Here is a 22,508-nt window from a genome sequence, read left to right as displayed (position 1 = left end):
GTTCCTCTCCCTGTGTATTTAAAGCATGTGTGTGAGTGTGAGAGAGAGAGAGAGAGAGAGAGAGAGAGAGAGAGAGAGAGAGAGAGAGAGAGAGAGAGAGAGAGAGAGAGAGAGAGAGAGAGAGAGAGAGAGAGAGAACACTCATGGGAAAACAATGTGGCACTGCTGGTATTTTGTTCAGTTCGAGTACATGCATAATGTGCTAATATTCAGTGCCCGTTTTGAGAACAGATATATGCAGATGAGGTGCAACTGCACCTTTCTGTCAGTATTGGTGTAATAGTCCCGTATCTCAGGCTTCTGCTGTTGCAGGAGTGAAGTGATGAAATGATTATCAGTGGCATGAAATGGATGAAATATCAACAGTAATCTTTTTGTCAGCTGCAGTGTCCTGTTGACCAGTGGTAATGTCTTTGCACTTCATGACTTCTGTCTGCATTCACTCAGTCTCTCATTCTCTGACTTGGAACAATAAAATGATGGAGATTCCTTTCTATAAAAATCACATTATAGTGAATTTTGCATATTTAGTGTTCATTCAAATTTCACTTGATCAAATATGAACAAATCAGTACTGCATGTATACCCTTGAACAGATCTAAGCACTGCATATACACCAAAAGTCCATCTTTTTGCCTCTTTTTGTAAAATACAGCCAAACTTCCAACACAGCTACTCCCATTGATATGTGTTTTTGATTTTGTCAGATAGCTAAACAAGTCAGAAATTGTGACTGAAAATTAGTCCATTGAGACTATGTGTCAACTTGTGGTCACTTAAAGCATTTCCAGACTGTCTCTTTACTCTAAAAAAACTGATGATTTTAAAATGGCTGACAAAATCACTACGCAAGTAACTTAAAGACAACTTTTGAGCAGTGAATTCAGTCACACTTTGTTTATACACAATGATTTTCCATGAATAAAATTAAAAACATCTGAATGTCTTGAATGTCTTCTCAAACAGCATTTGCAGCAGCACTGCTGAACACTGCATCTGCCTTAGTGGAGGAAGCATTCTCTGAGCACTTTCGTTCTGTAGGTGTACTGATTTTAACAATTCCAAATGTATTAGCTCTAAATTTGGATGGACTTTTATGTATGAAAGGTAATTCTAAAAATCCCTAAATGCACAATGATGTTATTGTCTCTCTTAATGTATAACAGGCTGCACAGCCACCATTTGTAGTGTTCTCAATATTAAATTAAATAAATCTCAATAACAGGGGCACTGTTCTGCGGAGGAAAGAAGATTTTCATGAATCTTAATGGGTCTCACAGTGCTACTTCAAGAGCTTTCATTTGAATTGACTGAAATTACATGAAGAAACATTAACCAATATATTAACTATTTATTGAAAGATGTAACCAAAAGCATGAACCTTAAAGTACAGACAGAAGAAATGTGTGGACTATGTATCGGGGATACCAAATGGTTCGGGAAAAGGGGAAGAGAATGGAGAAATGTACTGGAATTCCTAAAATTGGGTCTTAATTTTAGTCACTATTGACGGTTTAAAGGCTAACAACTTTGAAGACATTTATCATTTTTAACAGTGAATTCTCTTGGCATCACCATACCTTTTGAAAAGGAGAAGAAGATGGTAGAACTTACTTTGGTTGGCACAGTTAGTCAGCTGTGAACACATCAGGTTGATGTGATTTCCAAATGGGACCCTCTCGGGTCTGCTGTCTCTGGGCCTTTCTCGGTATTTAGCTATTTGTTGATGAATTTCAACGTGCCTGGCAAGTTGTGGGTCTCTTTACTCCACTGTGGCTTCATGTTGCCAAGGAGACGGATATTTGATTTCGAGAGTTCACCATCAAAAATAACACAATTTATCGTGTGGGAATTGGTTTTTGTGTTTGGTCAAATAACCTAACTCCGGTGAGGTGAACTTCAATTCACAGAAATGATTGAAAGTTAACAAAAAGTTGACAAGATCCTGCTGGTTTTCTGCAGGGAAGAATATAACTCTGTGTAATAACTTATGCAGAAGCAGAGGTTAAAACGTACAACGAAAAACAAAAGAGATGGAGATGAGATAACACGAGGGACAAAAAAAACAAGTATTTTTTTTCTATTATTTTCCGTTATCTGTCTTGTTTTTCTTTCTAATTTCTTATGGAGGTTTTCTGAGTTTGATTCGCTGAGGCGCAGGCATGAGGTGAGCTTAGCCTCAAATTTCAATTATTTGCCTGAAAAGGTTTGCCTGACTGAAAACGTAGGAGTTTCGATAATCTCCATTCTTTTGTCTTAACACACGTTCAGAGAGTTCTGAAAACACCACACCTTATTAAAATATAAAAAAAAAAGACCTGAAATAAACACCATACTCAAATAACATGGATTCCGGGTGTGGACCTTGAAAACCTCTCAGATTCAGATGGATATCTGTAAAGTTATGACATGAATAAAGAACCAAACAATGGAGCAAAAAAGGAACTACAGGGAAGATTGGTTAACAGTTGAGTCTATATAAAGGTCTGATTAGTTCATTACTTTAGGCTTAACTACTCTGTGATACAGACTAGGTGGCAATGTGGCCCGTAGAAAAGTTAGTCATTTTCCTAAATAATGATTTCTTCTTTATTATGCTAGTTAGCAAATAGTTGGTAGATGTGTGAGAGGTCTGTTTCTTGTCTTGCTAGTTAAAAGGGAGAGACATGTCAAGGCATTCTTTGATTTCCATGCACAGATAAGGGGAAAAACATTTGGTCCGTCTGAGGCTCCTCACTTTACTTTCACATGAAAGGGTTCTTTTGTTTATTCAGTGAAAGCTAGATGAAGAGTGCTGATGTCTGCAGATCAGTCATAGCACAGGTCTGGTGGGAGACAGTCCCTCAAACCATCTCCAAAGGTTATTGTAAATAAGGGTAATGTCTGTCTCTTCCTAGTATGGAAGTCCCACATCTGTGTCTTTGAGTCAACATTCCCATACAGGAATGTTAATGGAGCCTCTCAAAGATTGAGTTCTACGTAAATCCTCAATTCAGTTTACTACACATTACTGATTCAAAAATGCTGTCTTACACCAGAAAGTGTTAAATCTACATGCGCATAGTGCAGCAGTTTCACAGTAAAGGTTAAAATCATTTGTAAAATGATTACATTTCCAAGGCTCCAGACACATTAGATGCTGTAATTTACTTTGCAAATTGTAACATGAAACTATCCCAAATTTGGTTATCAGATGTTCAACAATGCTTATAAAGAGGTAGGTGGGGATGGATTGTGGCATTACACTACACAGTCATACAAAAAAACTAAGTCTGAGTTACATCTCACCCAAAGTCATACAAGATATATCATTTTTTGGGAATAATTATTGATAAATACATGGTTTCATGGTTTGCATCACTGACTGAATGCTTCATTTTACAATACAACAGGCAATGTAAAACATTACCATCTCACTATTTCTGAGCCTTTATGTTGACAAAACTACATTTTGGACTTGTGAACAAACGTATGACTTTTTTTTCTGAGACTGGGCCCTATTCAATCACAGCACCAAAAAATGTTTACCTGATATGTCATGAAATCACTTTAATCAACTAAATGAAATGTTGTTGGTATTTTGAAGGAATTATTTATCAAATATTAGTGTCCGACTATTTGGTTTTGATTATTTGCAGCATTTGGTAACACATGGTCTAACATTTTGAAGCAACTACATTAATTTGCTTTATATAGCATTCAAACCAACATTACAACTTTTATTTAAAAAAAAAACTAAATCACTGAATAAACTACACATGGGTAAATAAATATGCAGGCATGATGAAACACAGAGGAATAAAAACTTAAAGCTCTGTATCAATAATTAAAAAAGGACAAAACACTTCTAAAAAAATGGGTGAAAGTGATGCTGAAAATAGAGATATGAATTGCTCAAGTGTAATTTCAAGACTAAAGGGAACTTCAGACTCAGCAGTTGGGAATAAAAAAAAAATCTAATAATTGAAATAAAAAAATAAAAAAAGGATAAAGAAGCCTGTTCTCTTTGGAGATGCTCGGAGGGAGCCAAATGAGTTTCATTTTATTTGATTTTTTTCCCTTTTTTTTTTATTTAGGTTTCTTCCGACACTAGACAGACTCATATTATATATCACTTTGAGGGCAATTGTTTCCCTCCTGCCAATGACATCATGCAGACTGAAAGATTAAAAATTGTGACTGGTCATGGTTATGACAATATAAGTGAATGACATTACGTTTGATAAAGTAGTTATGACAGTAATGCTAATATATTCTATTATATTGGTTTTTACATTGACTTCTTAAAGTACCTTGTGGAAACACTGTGTTTATTAATGTATTATTAATGTATTCCTAATTGCAGGGAGTTCAGCCACTGGAAGGTGAACAGCCTGGCCACAGAGAAGAGAGATTTCCTAAAAGCTCCGTTACCCTTAGCACCAGAGTTTCTGCGCAACTTGCGGTTACTGGGACGACGGCCAACCCTGCAGCAAATCAACGAAAACCTCATCAAGAAGTACGGGACCCACTTCCTAGAGTCTGCTACCCTGGGAGGTAAGGAAGGACTGCAGGTGATTGCCTTTATTCCAGGGTTAGAAGGTGTCGGGACACACCAAAAATAGAAGACATGCTCATTTCAAGCCTCAGAGGAGGTCTAGCCTGTGTTAGGGTAGCGCTGCAGAGGAATGTCAAGTGAAAAGCAACAAATGCAACAACACCCACACCTTGCACCTGCAGCATTCAACCAAGGTGCTTTCTGCAGTGGTAATTTTCCACTCATCCTTCACTCTAATGTACAATATGTGCAGCTGAAAGTCTTACAAAGCAGTAGACGGGTATGACTCTTTGCATTAGTTGCTCTTTATTGGAATCCTTTGCCGCCTCAATCCCTAAGGAGAGAAGTAATTCACAGAACAGAATTGCGAGCTGTATTGACTGTGTGCACCTCACAGAAACAAGACTGATGGCTGTTTAATGCTCGGACTGACCAGCTGAGATATTGATATAGTGCCGAGTCTGATCATAACATTGCATAGCCCAGTTGTTGAGTCTGTTTTCACAGTTGGCTGATTTCTAATAGGTGGACTTGTAAAGAATCAAGCAACGAAATAAGAGAGAAGGAAAAATAGGAAGAATATCTCTCGGCATCCATTACATCAGAGTCAGGGCACAATTTACAAGCCCACGAAACTCAGCTTAGTCAACTCTATAACACACAATGGAATAGTAAATTATATTTACTCATTCCGAAGTTCTATAATAGACTTCAGATGATGACAAAAGGCGTCTTCTCTTACTGAAAACACTGATACGTCTTCAACCTGCAGTGTTGTCAGATAGTGGCAAACACCATCTTTGTAAACACACACTGATCACACAGCAGACATATATTCATTCTCCTAACAGACAGTCTCTAAACAACCACTTTGATTCTGTCTTTTCACCCGACGCCACTGCTACATTATATCTCATTGTATGCACTGGAGCATCAGCGTCAGAGATGGAGCAGAGATGAATGCAGTGCCAGACTGATAGTTAGACTCTATATGTAATTAACAGCCTCGACTAAATGTGCAGAGCCAGTTTGCATACTGATTAGACTGTGTAGAGAAAGCGCGCATCTTTGATATCTATCTATTGTTCTCTTCTGTTCTACCATTTTCACTCCGGTGTTGCCTGCTGTTTTGATGGCAGCATCAAACTGTGGAGTGTATTTTGCTGAAATAAATTTTAGATTTAATGAAGCTGTGCAGCCTCAAAATATTAATACGTTTATGAATTGAGCTGCGATGCCTTGTGGGATTCTGGACTTTATATAAAATTTGACTGAATAAATATTAAATAAAACAGCAGAGGGGAATGTCAAATCAAATGGAAAAAAAACAGGTACAGTATCTTTGTCATTCAGCCTTTTTCTATACTTACAACCATGAAAATGTATTGAGCCACCCCTTTTCTTTATATTTCTTTATGTTTTTCTTCCAAGCAGCCAGGCTTTCTTATCATCTTTTAAAGGGTTCTTAAGTAAAAGTTTTCAACTCCTTCTGAAAAGCTTTCCAAGTTTTTCTTTGGACATTGGCTGCTTTTTCGCTTATTTTAGTTCATTTTCTGAAAATGGTCACTTTTTGAGACTAAAAAAGAAACTTTTTTGTGATTATTTGTTTTTTAACCTACTTAATGCCGAATTAATAATGAGTCAAGCATAAAAAGGCACCCAACTTAAGGGTTGAACCAGTGTTGTGTCTACACATAACAGACGACTACGCAAAGAACCAATTTCAAATTTTATCTTTTGGAACTTTGTTACTTGTAGCGTGTCACAGAGACACGGAAAATATTTGACTTTTTATTGGACTTTTTAACGTGCACTTTTCCACAAAATGCGACTTTGAGGCTGAATCAAGTGAAGGGGGGTTGGATAATTCAAGAGGCAGGTTGGATCATTGCCAAGTAATACACAGAGGCGAGCCAGTTCTGACTTTTTAAAAAAGTTTGAAAGGTCAGGAGCCATTTAGGTTCCAGAGGAGTGAATGGCATTAATCAGCAACACTTAGTAAAACGTGATATTACCCTTTGCCTTGCATGAAATATGTTCAGATTTTGCAAGGAACACTACGAATGTGGCAAAAAAGCAAATGCTGCAAACTAATTAGCATTAAGGCTAAAACAGAATAATCAGATACTGATCAAATTTGTCCCGACTCAACCCCCCCCAATCAGTTATCACCACAGATGTTTGGACACACCATAGAGCATGGAATAGTTTAACGCACTGTTTAATGGTAATGGTTTTTATAATTGTCCAACAAAAGGGAGCAAAGCCAAGGAAGATGATACATTGTCTGGATCGCAGCAGGCAAACCACAGAACCACAAAACCACAGTGAGACAGCTGAGGCCTGCCAAAGAAATGCCACATGTATAACAGAATGTCACCTCATTTTTCCCAAATACAACTTCAGCCTGTCAGCGTTGGAAGAGCTGAGCCTTTAGAAGCCTTCCTAACCACATTAGAGAGATGCCTTTATTTAGCATGATTTCCAAGGAAATGAGTGATTTTTCTCAAAAATGCTCATAGAGTTATTGATTGATCATTGATCCACAGGAGAAGAGTCTTTGACCATTTTCCTGGACAAGCAGAAGCTAAATAAGAAGTCAGAGGGCAACAGTAACAGCTCAGTGGTGTCTCTGGAGCTCCTCCATCAGCTGGCAGCCTCCTACTTCACAGACCGAGAAAGCACCCTAAGGCGACTCCACCACCTCCAGATTGCCACCTCTGCCATTAAGGTACTGCACTCACTGACACAGCGAGCCCGCTTATAGTACATATCCAGATGCATATTCATTGCTTTGGTAGTTTGCTAGAAAATCTGTTTCACTGCGCAGCACATAAATTGTAAATGCAAATGTGTAAATGAAGTGTTTCCTTTTTTCTTTTTCTTTTTGTGTTGAACACAGACTTGTGTTTGCAATCCTCCAGTTTCCCAACCAGCCACCGCTCGGGGCAGACACTGCAGCATTAAAACTCTTGCTAATATTTTATTGCTCTATAAGAAATAGCTCCAACAAACAATACATTTTAAAGATATACTCAAGGTACGTTGTTCCTCAAAAATTGTCAAGAGATTTGAAAGCTTGCAAGAGTGCAGCATTAGTTTTAAAGAGGAATATTGGATCAACTGCATAGTCTATGCACTGAAGCCTTCAGGGGCACTAAAACATAGACATTTTCAAAATGCTATAAAGTGCTGTAAATTACACAAATACATATCGTTCCTGACTGTATGTCATCTTGAATGGGTTACATTGTGTTTTATTGTGGGTGTACATGCAGTTGTATTATATAAGGGCTAAAAATGCCAGGTAATTGTCACCATCCAATTTCTATATCCACTTAATCCAATTCCCGGTCGTGGGGGGGGGGTGTGGAGTGAGGTACATGGGTGATGGGTCCATTACAGGGCCACACAGAGAGAAACTATGACACACTCACATTTAGAGTAAATCTAAATATTTTTTTGGATAGCAAGAGGATGGTGGAGAACCCACAAGTAGGGAGAACATGCAAACTCCACACCAAAAGGCCCCAGCTGGGATTCAAATCGCTATGTGGCGACAGTGCTAACCTTCACACTAGCATGCAGTCCGTAATCGTCACCAGTTATTTGAAATAAAAACACTGCTTTATGTCAGTGCCTTTTTTCCCATTAACTGCAGTTTTTTTTTTTTATAGACATAAAATCCTATTATGTCCCCAGCTTAGCTTTACCTTTCCCCCCTGATAAGAAGAAAGGCATAACCACGATACATTTTTCACATTGGAACAGATCTCTTGGCTTTCATGTAATGACAGCAGGTGTGTGGGTGGGTGGATCGTGCTTTCATGCTTCAACTTAAATAGCAAATCTGACTAAAATGAGTAATTGGTTAAGTGTCAAGTTTGCATGTACCTCGAATAGCGTGGCTTATTTCCAAATGCAATTGCTGAAAACGCTGTATGCAGGGGTGAGATTGGCTCTCAGACCATTTTTGTTGCCAAAAGCTACTTTAAAATGGAGCCCGAAGCACTCGAATGCTCTCCCTTGAATGGTTGTACATGACAAAGAGGGAGCACAAAGATCTCCTGGACTTAGAGTGAATAGTTGTTGCCTTCAAATTAGATTTTTTTTAGACTGAAAACAAATGGATTCACAACTTAGTTAGCTACAGTGAATCTGAGTGGACAAGAGTGAGAGGAACTCCTGCAATGCAGACTGTAATCTCAGTTAAAAAGTGAAAAAAAAGCTAACTTTTGCATTCTTGAGGCAAAGCATATTGACAAGATTAACACAGAAAACCACCACATTAATACATGGGCAAAACAACAAACAGATAATGAGTTCTTTATATAGATAAATGCCTAATCTTACCACAGTGGAGAATAGAAAACTACTTTATTTGCTTTGCTTGAATTAATTATGAACTGAAATCTTGCTCAGTTTGACATATTTGTGTGTGTGTGAGAGGCGAAGCTAATGAGTGACTAGCGCTCTAAAACAATCAGTCATCTTTTGCAAAGAAGTCTGCAACAGCACATAAATAAGTAAGTGTTTGTTTAGATCTGTTTTTCACATCTTCTTTTGATTCAATTCAGTGATAATGCTCTGATACAAATTTAAATGCACGCTGCCTCTCGTGTATTTCACAACATGTCTTTAGTCAAAATAATACACTGTGAGTTTGTGGCAATTTGTCAGGATTCTTCAGATTTGATTGGGAAAAATGGAGCTGTTTGCCAGGGTCATGATAAATTATTGATAATATTATAAAATTTAAGCAAAATTCAGGAACTGTAAATCATTTGATGTAGTAAGTCTAACCAAAAGCAGTCAAAAACTATATAAAATAAAAAATACAATAAAAAAACTATATCATATAGTGTTATTATCAATCAAGTTAAATATTTCAGGGCTCGTTTTGTTGTGTGTGCAATATGATGACACCACTCAGTGTGCTGAAGACCACAGCCAACCACGGCTATCAGCACTGTAATGTTAGTGGGCATTAAAACACTAAAGTGAGTAGAAAAACAATATCCTTATGTAAAAGCTTATGCTGGAAACCAAAAAGAGTAAAAAGGAGTATCATTTTATTTCATGCTTATGCCCAGCTTGAGGCAAATTGAACACCATAGACATATATATCTTCTTTTATTCAGCAGGTGCCTCCTTAGTGATTTCCACCAATTGGTCTTTAAAAAAAAAAAATTTCCTGTCAGGAATATGAAGGAATTCACTGAAATGTCTGACTAACACCATCTGTCAGCAGCAAGGACATGCCGATGACTTTGTAACAAAATCTGTTACAAAGTAGAAGCCTCTCCCATGAGTGCTGCCTAAATCTAAAATTCAACAGGGGCGAAGAGTTACAGCATAAATTAAGGCATTCGATCTTACCCCAGATATATATTTCACCAGCAAAGGCAGAAGCCAAGCTCAAGAGACTCAAACTACGAGGAAGAATCAGGGGCAACTTGTTGATATGAATGCCCATAACACAAAAAAAAGAAAGAAAAGAAAGAAAGAAAAAAGTTAAAATTTAAGCATGTTTATTGAATTTATACATCTAATCAACTTACTTTTATCAGTTGCTATGCCTATAAATGTGAATTTGAGTGTCAAATCATCTTGTTGACTCAAACACAGTTTGAAAAATCACCCTTTACTTCACTGTCTCTGGCAGAACCTCAAAATATGTGGTTCCAAATACCTAAAGACTCAGGGCAAGTATTTTAAACCAATAATGTTCTTCCCAAACTGCATCATCCCATCTATATTCAACTATTTTCAGCTGTTTATAGTATAGTATTTGTAGTTATAGTCCTTTTCGCAGTACCGGCAGGTTAAGAGAGTTGACCTCAATTCAAAGCATTTGCAGACCATGTGAGACATTCACTGTAATGTAATCCCTCCAGAATGAATGTGAGCCTTTCCTGTCAGTTGGACGTACCCAATCAGAAACTCACGCATGCACTGTAACTTTCCTAATCCAACAATTTTATTGCTGTCACGTTTGTAAAAACAAGTAGCTGTCACACGTTGGCTTGCTTGGATGCCATAATGTATTCTCGCTTGCTCTGAGATAGTATGTACATCTGTATGTATTTGTATGTACAGACCGTGTATTCTTACTTCAGGACAGTAGTCCTATGCTCACACTGTAGGATCAGTCTCTAAAACCATATCTCAGTCCAATTTTAATATGTGACACATGAAACATTTCTGTCTACTGCAAGTAAAATAAAAAACAAAACACACTTTTAGGAGTTCAATCAAAACCCATCTTTATTATCAGTATAGTGGGTCATTGAATCCGCTAAAAATGATTCACTCAAATTAACACATGGCTGAATGTTTTTGAAACTATTCTCACCCTGGCTGTTGGCAAAAAGTCGGGGGTAGATTTAGCAGAGGGGTCAGACACAATATCGGCTCGTTAATTAGCAGATTTAGCTTTCAGTAGTGCAATTCAGTGACTCCCTGTGAGGTCCATCTTCTCTTTCTTTTTTTCTTTCTCCATATTTCTGTCAGAACCACTCTCGTCAAAACGAGACGAGAACAGAGATGAATTTCAGAAGCTTATTCTGAATGCATACAATTTATGTTTGGCGGTATGGCTCTGTTCGGAGGAAGTTCCCGACTTTTCCATGAGCTCCATGGAAGCCAAGACAGGGAACAGCAGCATCCTCAGGTGGAGTGCCTTCCATTTGCTGTAAAGGCAACAAACCCCCCAAACAGACCATACTGAAACGCAGCCAGCCAATTGGATTGTTGGACCAGGGTGTCCTACAACCCCCCAACTGACCATACCGGAACGCAGCCAGCCAATTGATAAGTTGGAACCAGGGTATCCTACCCCCCCCAACGATTTATTAGCTACCAACGTGTGACACCATTATGATTAGTAGTAGTAATATTACAAAATAATTATTAAACCGCGACTAAGCTTGACGTTAAAAAGGTGGAACTGCCGTAGTCTCACATTAACACAGACTGAAATGTGATGCGAGTATTTAATTGGGGCAAGCATTGAACTCAACCACTTAGGTACACCATAAAAATATATTCGGTCTCCACAGCAGCGACAGCGCTTTGCGGCAGGGCAAAGCAGAGCAAGATCCAAGCAAAGCAGCAAGATTCAAGCAGAACAGGATCCGATCCAAGAACAGCAAACGAGATCCAAGCAAGGCAGAGCAAGATCCAAGCAAGCAGAACAGGATCCAAGCAAGCAGAGCAACATCCAAGCAAGCAGAGCAACATCCGATCCAAGACAGCAAAACGAGAGCCAAGCAAGCAGAACAAGATCCAAGCAAAGCACCATCCAAGCAAAGCAGCGCAAGATCCGATCCAAGAACAGCAAAACGAGATCCAAGCAAAGCAAAGCAACATCCAAGCAAGCAGAGCCTTAACACACTTCACCTGAACACCTAGGAAGTTAAAGTCACCGTGAGCTTGCATATTTTGCTATCCACACAATTAAAAAGCCATAAAGCATAACACAAATGACCTCTGTCATTGTAGCCTAGCAAGCCAGACCCGTACAGCAAATAGCTGTACAGGGGTCTAGTGACGCTGGATACCAGTGTGGGCGGGATAAACGGCTGTCTGTCAAATTCAACGCCACGCAATACGATGGCGCAACAACCAATCAGAGCGATGAAGAAGTTTTACGTAGTCAACGCGACGTGGTTTGTGGTCTATGGCCTGAAAAGCTGATTTCTCTTAAGCTCTAAACTCTGTAAATATATAACTTTAGCAACATTTGAAACATTTTCAGGCGAGAAAGTAGTCGTTTAGACCCCCAAGGTGTTGAAAATCTGACAAAATACCGGCTATTTACAATTTTGTTCAGACGAATTCAGCGCTGCTAAAGTTAGCCGCAATGAGTAACGCACTTCCGGTTTTGACTGCTCTCGTCCCGTTAACGGAATTTGACCGTTCAAATGCCTTACCCAAGAGATTTGTCAGCTCTGAGACGAAGATCGGCCCGCCGTCTTCAGTACATCATGCTCGCAATCGACTGGGGAAAGCCTGTTCGCCGGGCGCAGCCATTGTTTACCTCTCTCTTGAACTACACACTGAAACGTCGCACCTCTGTCGTCACTAGGTAGCCCGGCCTCCGACCCCGCTCCTCACGATTTGATTGGCTTGATCAACTTTTGATTTGGAACGTTGCAAAACGACCACAAGTGACTAGACTAGCCCAGGAGCAAATTCCATTTGCGGCCGCTAGGGGCGTCTAGATTTCTAGGCTACTGTCATTGCTGTTCGTGCCATCAATTCCGGGAGCGGTTTTAATGATTTGACTTCATCCCCAATTTATTTTCGATCTTAATCAGCATCTTTCATGCAAAGTTAAGCCCTACCAGTGGCTCTGTTTTATTTAAACAGAGGCACAGCTGAACAATAAAACAATTATTATTTTTTTTTTTTTAAATATACCAGTAGGCAGCTATTCTAAGTGGAAAAATCTTTCAATGACCCATTGAAAACTACCTTCCCCAGCACAAACTCCAGCTAGCTGAAACATCAGCTTATAGCAGGTTTAAGTAAAAATATACTGAAAATCTAGCTGTGGCAAGATGACACATAGCATGGCACTTGGCATCAACAGGGCATCACAATGGCTTGAGTAAGCAGAGAAACAGGATGCCATTTATTTTCAAACTTCCAAGAAGACCAGCAGCCTCCAAATGAGAAGAGGCAAGTGCTTCCTAACACGAGCACATCACATGCATAAGTCGTATACAAATAGCCAGAAAGCAACACTCAGTATTTGCAAGCAAGAAACTAAAGGAAAGAAAGAAAAGCCTCCAGTGTTTCCTGCAACATGTTTCTCAGAGGTTCATCCTGCACCAGTACTTACTGGACAGTTTGCTCTTTTATCAGTTCACAGCTGAAATCAGCTTTTACAGGCTGCTTCTCACAGAAGGAAAAAGGACAACGCTCCTCCTGAAGGGATTAGTTGTGGCATCAACCGTGGGGACGATGGTTTAAATGTTTTGATGTCATGCAAATTAGCATGCCATTTGCCTGTGCAAGAGCCAATCACAATCAGGCTGGTGTTACACGAAGTGGCCGGACGCTTGTCCACAAAGCATCACAACATATGCTGTAGAACTGCTACAGATGTCAGATCCTTTAAATCATCGAGTGCATCACTGATCTCAAGTGTCATCTTGTGTTTATGCTCAAGCCTTTAAACACGAAAACTGTTGGACGCATTGTGCTTGAAATTGTCCCCTAAATGGCCCCAAAGAACGAGTGAGGATGGCAGGGATTGTTTGGACGGGAAGCACAAAACCCAGTACGTATGATTCTCTTAGTATATGAGCATCGCAGCTCACACAGCAGTGCTCAGGAGAGCAGTATGTATCCTTATGATATGGTGTTATTTGTAGCTTAGAGGACTGGCTTTATAGAGCATAAGACTAGCTATCTTATTGTCAGTTATAGAGCGTTAAATAAAGGATTCCTGTTAGAGGCAATAGCTGTGTATTACTGGACAAGTCTCTTTAAATCGCTCTATATGAGCATCTGTAGAGACCTCCACTGTTTAAAATGTATAATTCCCAGAGCTCATTTACCAGTTGAATAAATATTCAAAGGTAGTTCAGTCAGCCAAGTACACTTAGGCTCCATTGTTTAACGATAGCCTAGCTAATCAGCCTCTTACTGCTGCTTTTGTTAAGCAAAAAATCTAAATACTCTTTCTTCACTTCATTTAACTGAAATACTTATTACAAATTAAATGCTTTTTTGACTTCATTAAATCTAACTTAAATACTTCTTATAAGAAATAAAGTAGCGTTTCTTGACTCAATTTAACATAAACACTTCTTTAAAAAAAAAAAATACAATAGACATTCTTGACTCCATGCATTTAACTCTGATTGCATCTATCTATGAATTACGGTAACACTTAAGTTATATTGAACATGTAGTTGTCCCGCATTAGAGCACTGAGCAGCAAGGAGTGGTTTAACAAAATATCAGTCATTCACTCGCAGCGATGCAGACAAACGGACGGTTATATCACGTAACCTGCTGATAATTATGGGCCCAAGCCAGTATGACAGTCAAGTTTTTGAACGAAAAATGTCACGTTTATCCACCCGTTGACCAATAAAAGTTTAAACAAACCTGATTGATCGTCAGACCCGTCGCTTTGCAGAAATGTTTGTATGCTAGTCGCCTACAACTGCAGCTGTTACTGGATTACCCAAAGCTACACCTGACGAAGTATACATAGATAAACACCCGTACACTCATTTAGACATCATAGAAGATGTAATACAGTACAAAGACGTTAACAAGTCATCTTTGAGTCATCAATTGCAACCAGGTAACTAGCTAGCCCTCTCCATAGCACTGCCTGAAACGTAGGCTATATGTTATAAAGTTAGCACGAATAGCTAAACCCATCAACTATCGTCTGTGACAGGCACTGATGAAAACTGTGGTTTAGACTGGTGTATTTATTGAAAATGATTAGGGAAAGTGAGTAAAATGCAACAAATGATATAGCTGGTGTTTAACATTTTAGTGGGACAGATCCCTTTTACTGGGTAGGTAGATGTAAAATAACGAGTGACTTCCCGTCGCGGACACTGATATAACTCATAAGAAAACGAAATTATCCCAAATTATTTCAATACAAATGTATGGTTGTAATAATCGTGACTATATGTTGACAAAAGCCAAATATATGTTCCCCTGAAATGCAGAAATAGTAACGCACGATGTTTTAGATAAGTAACTTCAATCTGACTACTAGTTTTGAAATAGTAGTTGCGTTAGACTACTCGTTACTGTAAAAAGTAGTCCGACTACAGTAACGCGTTACTAATTAACGCGTTACCGGCATCACTGGTAAAGACCAAGTAGATATAATAATGCTAATGCTGTTCAAACAGTGTGGAAATGAGAACTGGATTCGCTGAGGAAACTCCATCTGTTGTCTTACTGCAGAGCAACTGCAAGTCAGTACATAGTGCCTTTTCCATAAACCCGATGACGACGGCAGCTGTAACCAATCTTTGCATTACTAATAGTGACAGCTGTGGCCTCTAAGTGTATAAAAGAGGTGATAGCACACATGACTAAAAAGGAATAGAAGCCCACCTGTAAAGCTTAGACTGAAATGTTGAATGACAATAATACTACCAGAACTGCAGGAGTTTTTTAACAATAACATTGTTAAAGATGAGCAAAAACCAACTGTGTTTGATCTACATGTAAACATCCGATTATCTGATACATTTTCATCAGAAATGATCTGTTAACATTAGAGTGATGTAAAAGAAAATCCTGAAAATAAAATGTACTTGTAAACTGTTTTACCCGCCAGCGACAGGGAATAGAGTAGCTCTATTCCTTGAAGATTGACAGACAGGTAAATAATTCTGTTTTTTACCAATTACAAGCACCCTCTGATTCTCCACACCTGCCTACACACAAACAGTGCAAACAACTTGCAAACCCCCGCCTAAAGACGACATTCCTTGATATGTTTCTGCTAAATGAGGATGTCTAATATGCAGACTACCTGCCTCGCTGTGTTCTTCCACATGCACCCGTCGCCAAGAGGAAGCAACACTGAGTGGGATGTATTCGACCTGTGCCCATGTACACCTCCGGGTTTTGTAAAGCCGCAGCACCATTAAGGAGGTTGGAGCAAAATGTATCACCTTTTTGTCCAACAGTGAAGTGGAAGAACCTCAGTCGCACTCAGGCAACAGTTCCGTGAGGGAGAAAAAAAAAAAAACCTTCTGCGACGTCTGTGTGCACTCTGCAGTTTGGCATTGAAAGAGGAACTGACTCTGTGTGATGCAAAAGACGGCCTTGTATTTTTGCTACAGCTCTGAGTTGTCGAGAGCCAAAATCAGCAGGGAAACTTCACACAGACACTTAACTTCTCCATAAAAGCTCATCATGTTGTCATAAAAACTATTTCGAATAAAATTAATTATTTTTTATTGACCAATTGCTACCTGTAGTCATAAAACATTACATTGTTTTATACTAAAAAAGGTTTTAACACTAAATCTTCACACCTTTGAGTTTTTTCATGGTTGCAAAATTGTCCCTTTCATGCATGTGAAAAGAAACTGTGCAAGTTTCTTTTTTCACATACATTATTTGACTTCTAAGGTGGTGTAAAGTGATGTTCATTTTTTTCTTCGTTTTTTCCACGTTTACATATTTGAGCAAATCATAGCTGTATTCATGCAAACCGTGCAAACCTTTACTTTTGTCCAGTTAGCATTTTGGAATTTTCAAAATGCAAAACCCAACTTAATCAACAAATTGTTCCCTCAAAGTTACATTTCCAGTGCCCTAAAAAACAAAAGAGATGCAAGTGTTCAAGGCTTGTATTTGGTTTTCCAGACATTTAAACCTTTTTCATGCCCTTTAGCTTCGTCAGGTTTGTCAGGCAGTAAACCTTCATCTTTCTCAGCATCTGCATCCTCAGATCTTGCAGTGTCTACATCTCTACAGTCACAACTGCTGCTCTCTTGTTTTTTTTTTCCTAGCTGCCATTCATCATCACTGCCATTAGCTAAATCCTCTCTTGACTCAGATGATAGCTGCTCCACGGTCTCGTAGGCCTTTCTCTCTTGCACTGCACTTAGTTTCTGGAAGATGGAGAGACACTAACTGATACTGACATAATAGAACTTATCTGTCCAAAAAATTATGTTACAAAAGCTGCAAGTTACAATCTAGTAACATGAACAAATTGATTTAAAAGGAGTCCTATTTTTAAAGAAAAAAAGGGTCACTAATAACTTGAGTTATCACTGAAATATAACTGTCAATGCATACATAATGCCCAATTAAAAACAGATGATAAGTCTTTGTTATTGTCCAAAAAAAAGAATCAATACCTGTAAATTTCAACAGGTATATTGCTCTTTAATGTTACTTGACGTTAAAACCCACCTTCAAAGATCTTCTACTACGGATTTCCGTGACATTCTTGAACTGTATTCCATCGGCCATCTTGGTTTTGATAAATCTGTGGAGCACTTACACTGATTGGTCAGTGGGTAGCAGTGTATGAAAGGATTCCCTCACATTGTCTGAAGTGATCAATGTGCAATTATACCCTTAAAAGATTAGATCTGATGATGTCATGTAAAAGGAGAAATTATCTATGGTAGTGTATCTAAGCAGCTGCAGCCAAAAAACTGGATATTGCTAATCTAATTTTATTTCCCATAAATTAAGACATTTGGGGATGTTTTTAATCTCAGACAATTACATAAAATGATATTATTTTAGTGTTTAATCTTAATACCACACAGTTGTGCTTCACTCTCTGTGTGGCACTCAGAGAAATCTTTTAAAATGGGTTTCAAACTCTAGATGTCTCTCGAGAAATAAGTAAACTTCCTCAAACAACTGGTCACTGTTGTTTTACACAAATGTGAGACTGAGTCATAATGAACTTCTGTGTTTAAAAGTATTGGGCAATGAGCAATGGAAGAGCCTACAACACTGATGGTCAGCAATGAAGGTCTAAAGCGCAAAGACTAAAATATCAAACTTTGGTTGAGTTTAGCAAACAGGTTAAAACAGCTAAAATTCCTTTTTTTCTAAACGTTGAACAGACCAAAATTAAATATGATGTCAATCTTTGTCATAGTTGTCCTCAGTGTCCTGGGTGATCTGAATTTCTTTTTTTTATTTATTCGGTGACAGTGTCTGTTTTAGAAATAAATTGAACTTATTATGACAGAAGTGTGTTTGTATGTAGTTCCTATTGCATAAAGTGATATTGTAAAGTTATTGACAAGTATTATAGAATGTTATAAATTGTAAACAGTTTCATGTCAGGCAGAAAACCAAAGTTTTGACGTGCGGTATTTTGTCCGCCAAGACGCTCCAGGGCAGTTTCAGGCCCAGCAATTTTCAAAACAAAGGTTCAGTCAGAAGCACACAGTTTTAAGATTCACAGACTTCTCTAGAGTTGCTTTTAGCTTAACCAAATGTTTTTTTTTAATTTATTCTCCATTTCATCCATAACCTTCGTTGTCATGGAAATTGTAATTGTAATCAATTTCAAAACATGTTTTTTTATCATTTACCTTAATAATAAACCATAACTGATAGCAAAGCAGAAAAGTGAAAAGCTGTTGAACAATATTGGAATGGATGGGACTCAAACATGGTTCCTCTTGCATGACAGTCCACTGTAACAGCACCGTGCACCCTCTCCTACCTACTCGCGTGTCTTTGAACATGTAAAAGTTGGTTACATGCCACCATTCCGACACCCCACCAGTCCCACATGGGCCTCAAATTGTCGGAGTGGCGACACTTAATTTTCTATCAAACGTACCGTCATTCTGACACTTTTTTCCTCCTATGGTCGGAATGACGGTATGTTTTATTTTTTTTTAAACATCCCGCAACATCACATTTATGATAGTTTTGCCCAATGCCAAAAGCAAACATGTAAAAAATTTGCAGAGAAAAATGGAGGCAAGTAACAATTTTTGAACATTAAAAATTTCACCATTGGGGACAGTTAAATGTTATGCGAAATGTAGGCATGTTACGATTTTTGAAAAGCAGACATAATTTACCATTTTTGAGCCTTTACTGTGAATCTGTGTACGAACATGGCTATTTCACATTCTTTTGTGAGACTGTGTCAGCTTTTTATTGCATCCATTAGCCTGTGACCAAAAAATAGAATTAAACTGCAAGTCTCATAAGGTCGGAACACAAAGTATAACTCAGCAACCTCTGCCTGGACTGTTATTGTACTGAGAAAAAAAAATCTAAACTGCATAAATCATGATTTATATACGTTTCTTCAATCCCAGTCAGACTGTACTACATGACTTTACTCAAACGCAATAAATAATTAATGAATAACCACATGACCTGACTGGTATATCTGAATAAATATTTTTAGGATAATAGGAGAACACAGGCAACTTTGAGATGTTTGAATAAAGAACTGTATTGAATGAACATAAGAAAAACAGAAAATGGTCCAGGTTGAATGGTACACTTACTGAAGGGCTCTTGGGAGTCTGAAACAAAAGCACAAGCGGGGGTGGCAGCTCTCATGTTAGTCGTTATTGAAGTTCTTCACAGGAGTTGCTAAAAACCCCAGTGTGTATTCAGTACAGTATGCTGGAATCGCTGTTGCTTTTATGTTTCCTACTGACAAAGAGAGCGTAATAAGTGTTGCGTCAAAAATGTGCTGGCCTCAGGGATAGAAATTATGATAATATAAATCACATTTAGCATGAAAAATAGAAAAAGGTACAAGAAATTGTTGCATTAAAAGGGCTTCCAGCCATCCAATTTGAGTTTGTCATCATGATTCCTACAGCCATACTCTGAAACTCACATCACATTCAGTCTGAAAATTATTACGATGCAACAATTGTGCTTCTTTCATTTTCAAAGACGTGATTATCTGTGACCACATCTGTAGCTTAAACAACAATGCAAAATGGCCTCTTCCCCTTTCACTAATCCTTCTTTGCTGCTCGCCTAATCTTCCGATTATCTTTAAGTCCATCTCAGCAACGTCTTCTTTTCTTTTTCCTTTTAGATATTTGAGAGATGTTTGAGCTGTTTATCTTTTATACTGGTTTCCATGTCTTTTGATGATAGATGCAATCTTAAGGCCAGCAGAGTGTGAAGATGTAAGTAAAAAGGCCGTTTTCAGGGCAGCAAATGCAGCACAGGCTGCATCGTTTTCCAAATAGCCTGATTTAGCTGATTAATAGCTTTGCCAGAGTACATTTCTATCCTCTCACTTGTACCCTCTCTCCTTTACTTCATATACAGGACTTTTATTTTCTATATTTCCAATTTTTTTCTTCGGCCTTTTAGTTTTTTCTCAATTAGCAGCCTTTTACTATTGCATCTTGTATTAAACACAACATGTTGTTCAGATATTTTCCATGACATTTGTTTCAGATATAGTAATATCCGGAACACATTTGAATGACAGTAAGAATGGGACATTGGCCTTCGTAGCGGACATCTTAGAGACATCTGACTCACACATTCATTTGTATTCTACGGGTTCTACTGACTCCCACATATAACCATAAGTTATTTTGCCTTGTCTGTGTGGAGGTTAAATTAGAGTGGATGGGAAAGTGGATAAGGATTTAAAAGTAATGTTGACTAAAATAAAAAGTAATTTAATGATCATAGTGTGTCAAGCATGAGTCTTTGGGATATTTATAATTTGTAAGTGTGCGACTGTAGTCCTATTCATAAGGACATCCATTTGCCTTCAGGAACATAGACGGAATTTTACTTTGTTAGTGATCCATTCTGAATGTCTTGTGGTGTTTGTGCAGCTATTTTATGATGGAATGTGGAGACATTGCAAGGATACATCAATGGAAAGTAATTTCGGCAAAGTACACACATCATCATCTAATTCATAGACATGGGGAAAAAAACACCAGGTAAGTAACAGCCACAGCTGTCAATTGTTGTTCTCCTTTTTCTGATAGACCGCTTGCAGCCAGCAAGCTGAAGATCAACTGATTCTGGTGTTCGACTGACATATTTGTGCATCCTTAACTGCGAGTCCTTTTTTTAATAGCTAAGATGGGAACAACGAACAAAAGAAAGGAAAACAACCACAAGATTACATTTAAAAAAGAAAGGAGTTCTGCAAGTTTTTTTTAAATCCTTTTTTTCATGTTATTGGGAACCAGTTACACTACCGCTTAGACTGGCTGGTTGCTTCATGCATGGGTCTTTCACTTTCTAGCTGATTCACCGTTGAACCTTGCTTGGAACTCGCTGGCCTTCGAAGGAGAGAGACAATTCTCAGTAGCAGTATCTATATATCTAGACACTGAGAGGAAACCATAGACTGCATTATAAGACAATGTGTTTTTGTCTGTTCTGACTGTTATCTGATTGCTCTTGTTAAACGCAGTAAAAGGATTTCAAAAACTAATCATGCCTCTGTTAAGGCACGTAACTGCTAAAAGGCTTTTGACTTGATGTCAGCCTCCTTTCCTTTCTGTGATTTTGCTGCTTCAGAGTTCGATCAAAGACACCTGGCTGTCTCTCTCCTTCATGTTTCTTATCTTACTCCCTTCCTTTCATTGTTCTCTCCACGCGGCAGCCTCCGTATCGCAGCCAGATGTGGCTGCAGGTGTTGGAGTGAAGCAAAAGATGCAGATAGTTCTCTCTGCTGTCAGAGGGCTCTGCTACATCTAGTCCTCTGCCTGCTGTCACAGCTGCCACCAGCTATGTGCTCAACTGCCAGAGACAGGAACAAACATCTCCCCCCATTCATAGCTAATGTGGTATTAAAACATATATACTATGTGAATATAAAAGTAAATAGATATGTTCTCCTTCTGTTTCCTAGGTAACTGAAACGAGGACGGGCCCTCTCGGCTGCAGTAACTACGACAGCTTGGATTCAGTTAGCTCGGTGTTGGTGCACAGCCCGGAAAATAAGATCCACCTGAAGGGTAAGGCCTGAAATACACACATACTCGTGTGTTCTCTCACACACATTCATCTTTAATTCATGCACACACAAACACAGTCTCAGCTCTAAAGAAAAGATCTGCTGATGGGATCGGATTGTCTTACGTGTACAGTTGAACACACACGCACAGCCTCCACATCCCCCCACCTGCCTGCCAAGCTTCTCACCTCCTGCGTGAAGTAGTTGGCCTGGATGACCCTTTACTTTACGCTGCAGTAGTTTATATGTCTGCTTCTGCCTGACTGGCTCTCATTCTCATGGGGAATCTGTTATCTTATCTGGTTGTAGATGGACTGTGTCAGGCCACACTGACTTTAGCCTAACCCCTCCAACCACCCCGTAGCACTCAGTGCACAAGTAAATCTCAGATGGAAATACATGGACTGGGCTTCTTGTTTCATTATACTCATTGGAAAATGATCACTAATGGATTTGGGTTTGGGGACATCAGTGGAATAAGACGACTTCTATTACATATTCAGACAT

General features: G+C 38.7%; 1 protein-coding gene across 2 annotated transcripts in view; it reads left to right on the top strand.

Annotated features, from left to right (window-relative positions):
- brinp2 (bone morphogenetic protein/retinoic acid inducible neural-specific 2) overlaps nucleotides 1–22,508 on the top strand; it is a 244,119-nt gene that overhangs the window by 135,549 nt on the left and 86,062 nt on the right. For both annotated transcript variants that reach the window (XM_075483744.1, XM_075483745.1), the window contains 3 exons: nucleotides 4,346–4,536; nucleotides 7,087–7,268; nucleotides 21,897–22,002. In XM_075483744.1, the coding sequence (XP_075339859.1) occupies nucleotides 4,346–4,536; nucleotides 7,087–7,268; nucleotides 21,897–22,002 (479 nt within the window). The remainder of the gene's footprint in view (nucleotides 1–4,345; nucleotides 4,537–7,086; nucleotides 7,269–21,896; nucleotides 22,003–22,508) is intronic.

This window comes from Odontesthes bonariensis, chromosome 14 (genome assembly GCF_027942865.1).
Source record: "Odontesthes bonariensis isolate fOdoBon6 chromosome 14, fOdoBon6.hap1, whole genome shotgun sequence".
NCBI lineage: Eukaryota > Metazoa > Chordata > Actinopteri > Atheriniformes > Atherinopsidae > Odontesthes > Odontesthes bonariensis.
The sequence above is the reverse complement of the archived record's forward strand: the minus strand, read 5'-3'. Positions and strand labels throughout refer to the sequence as shown.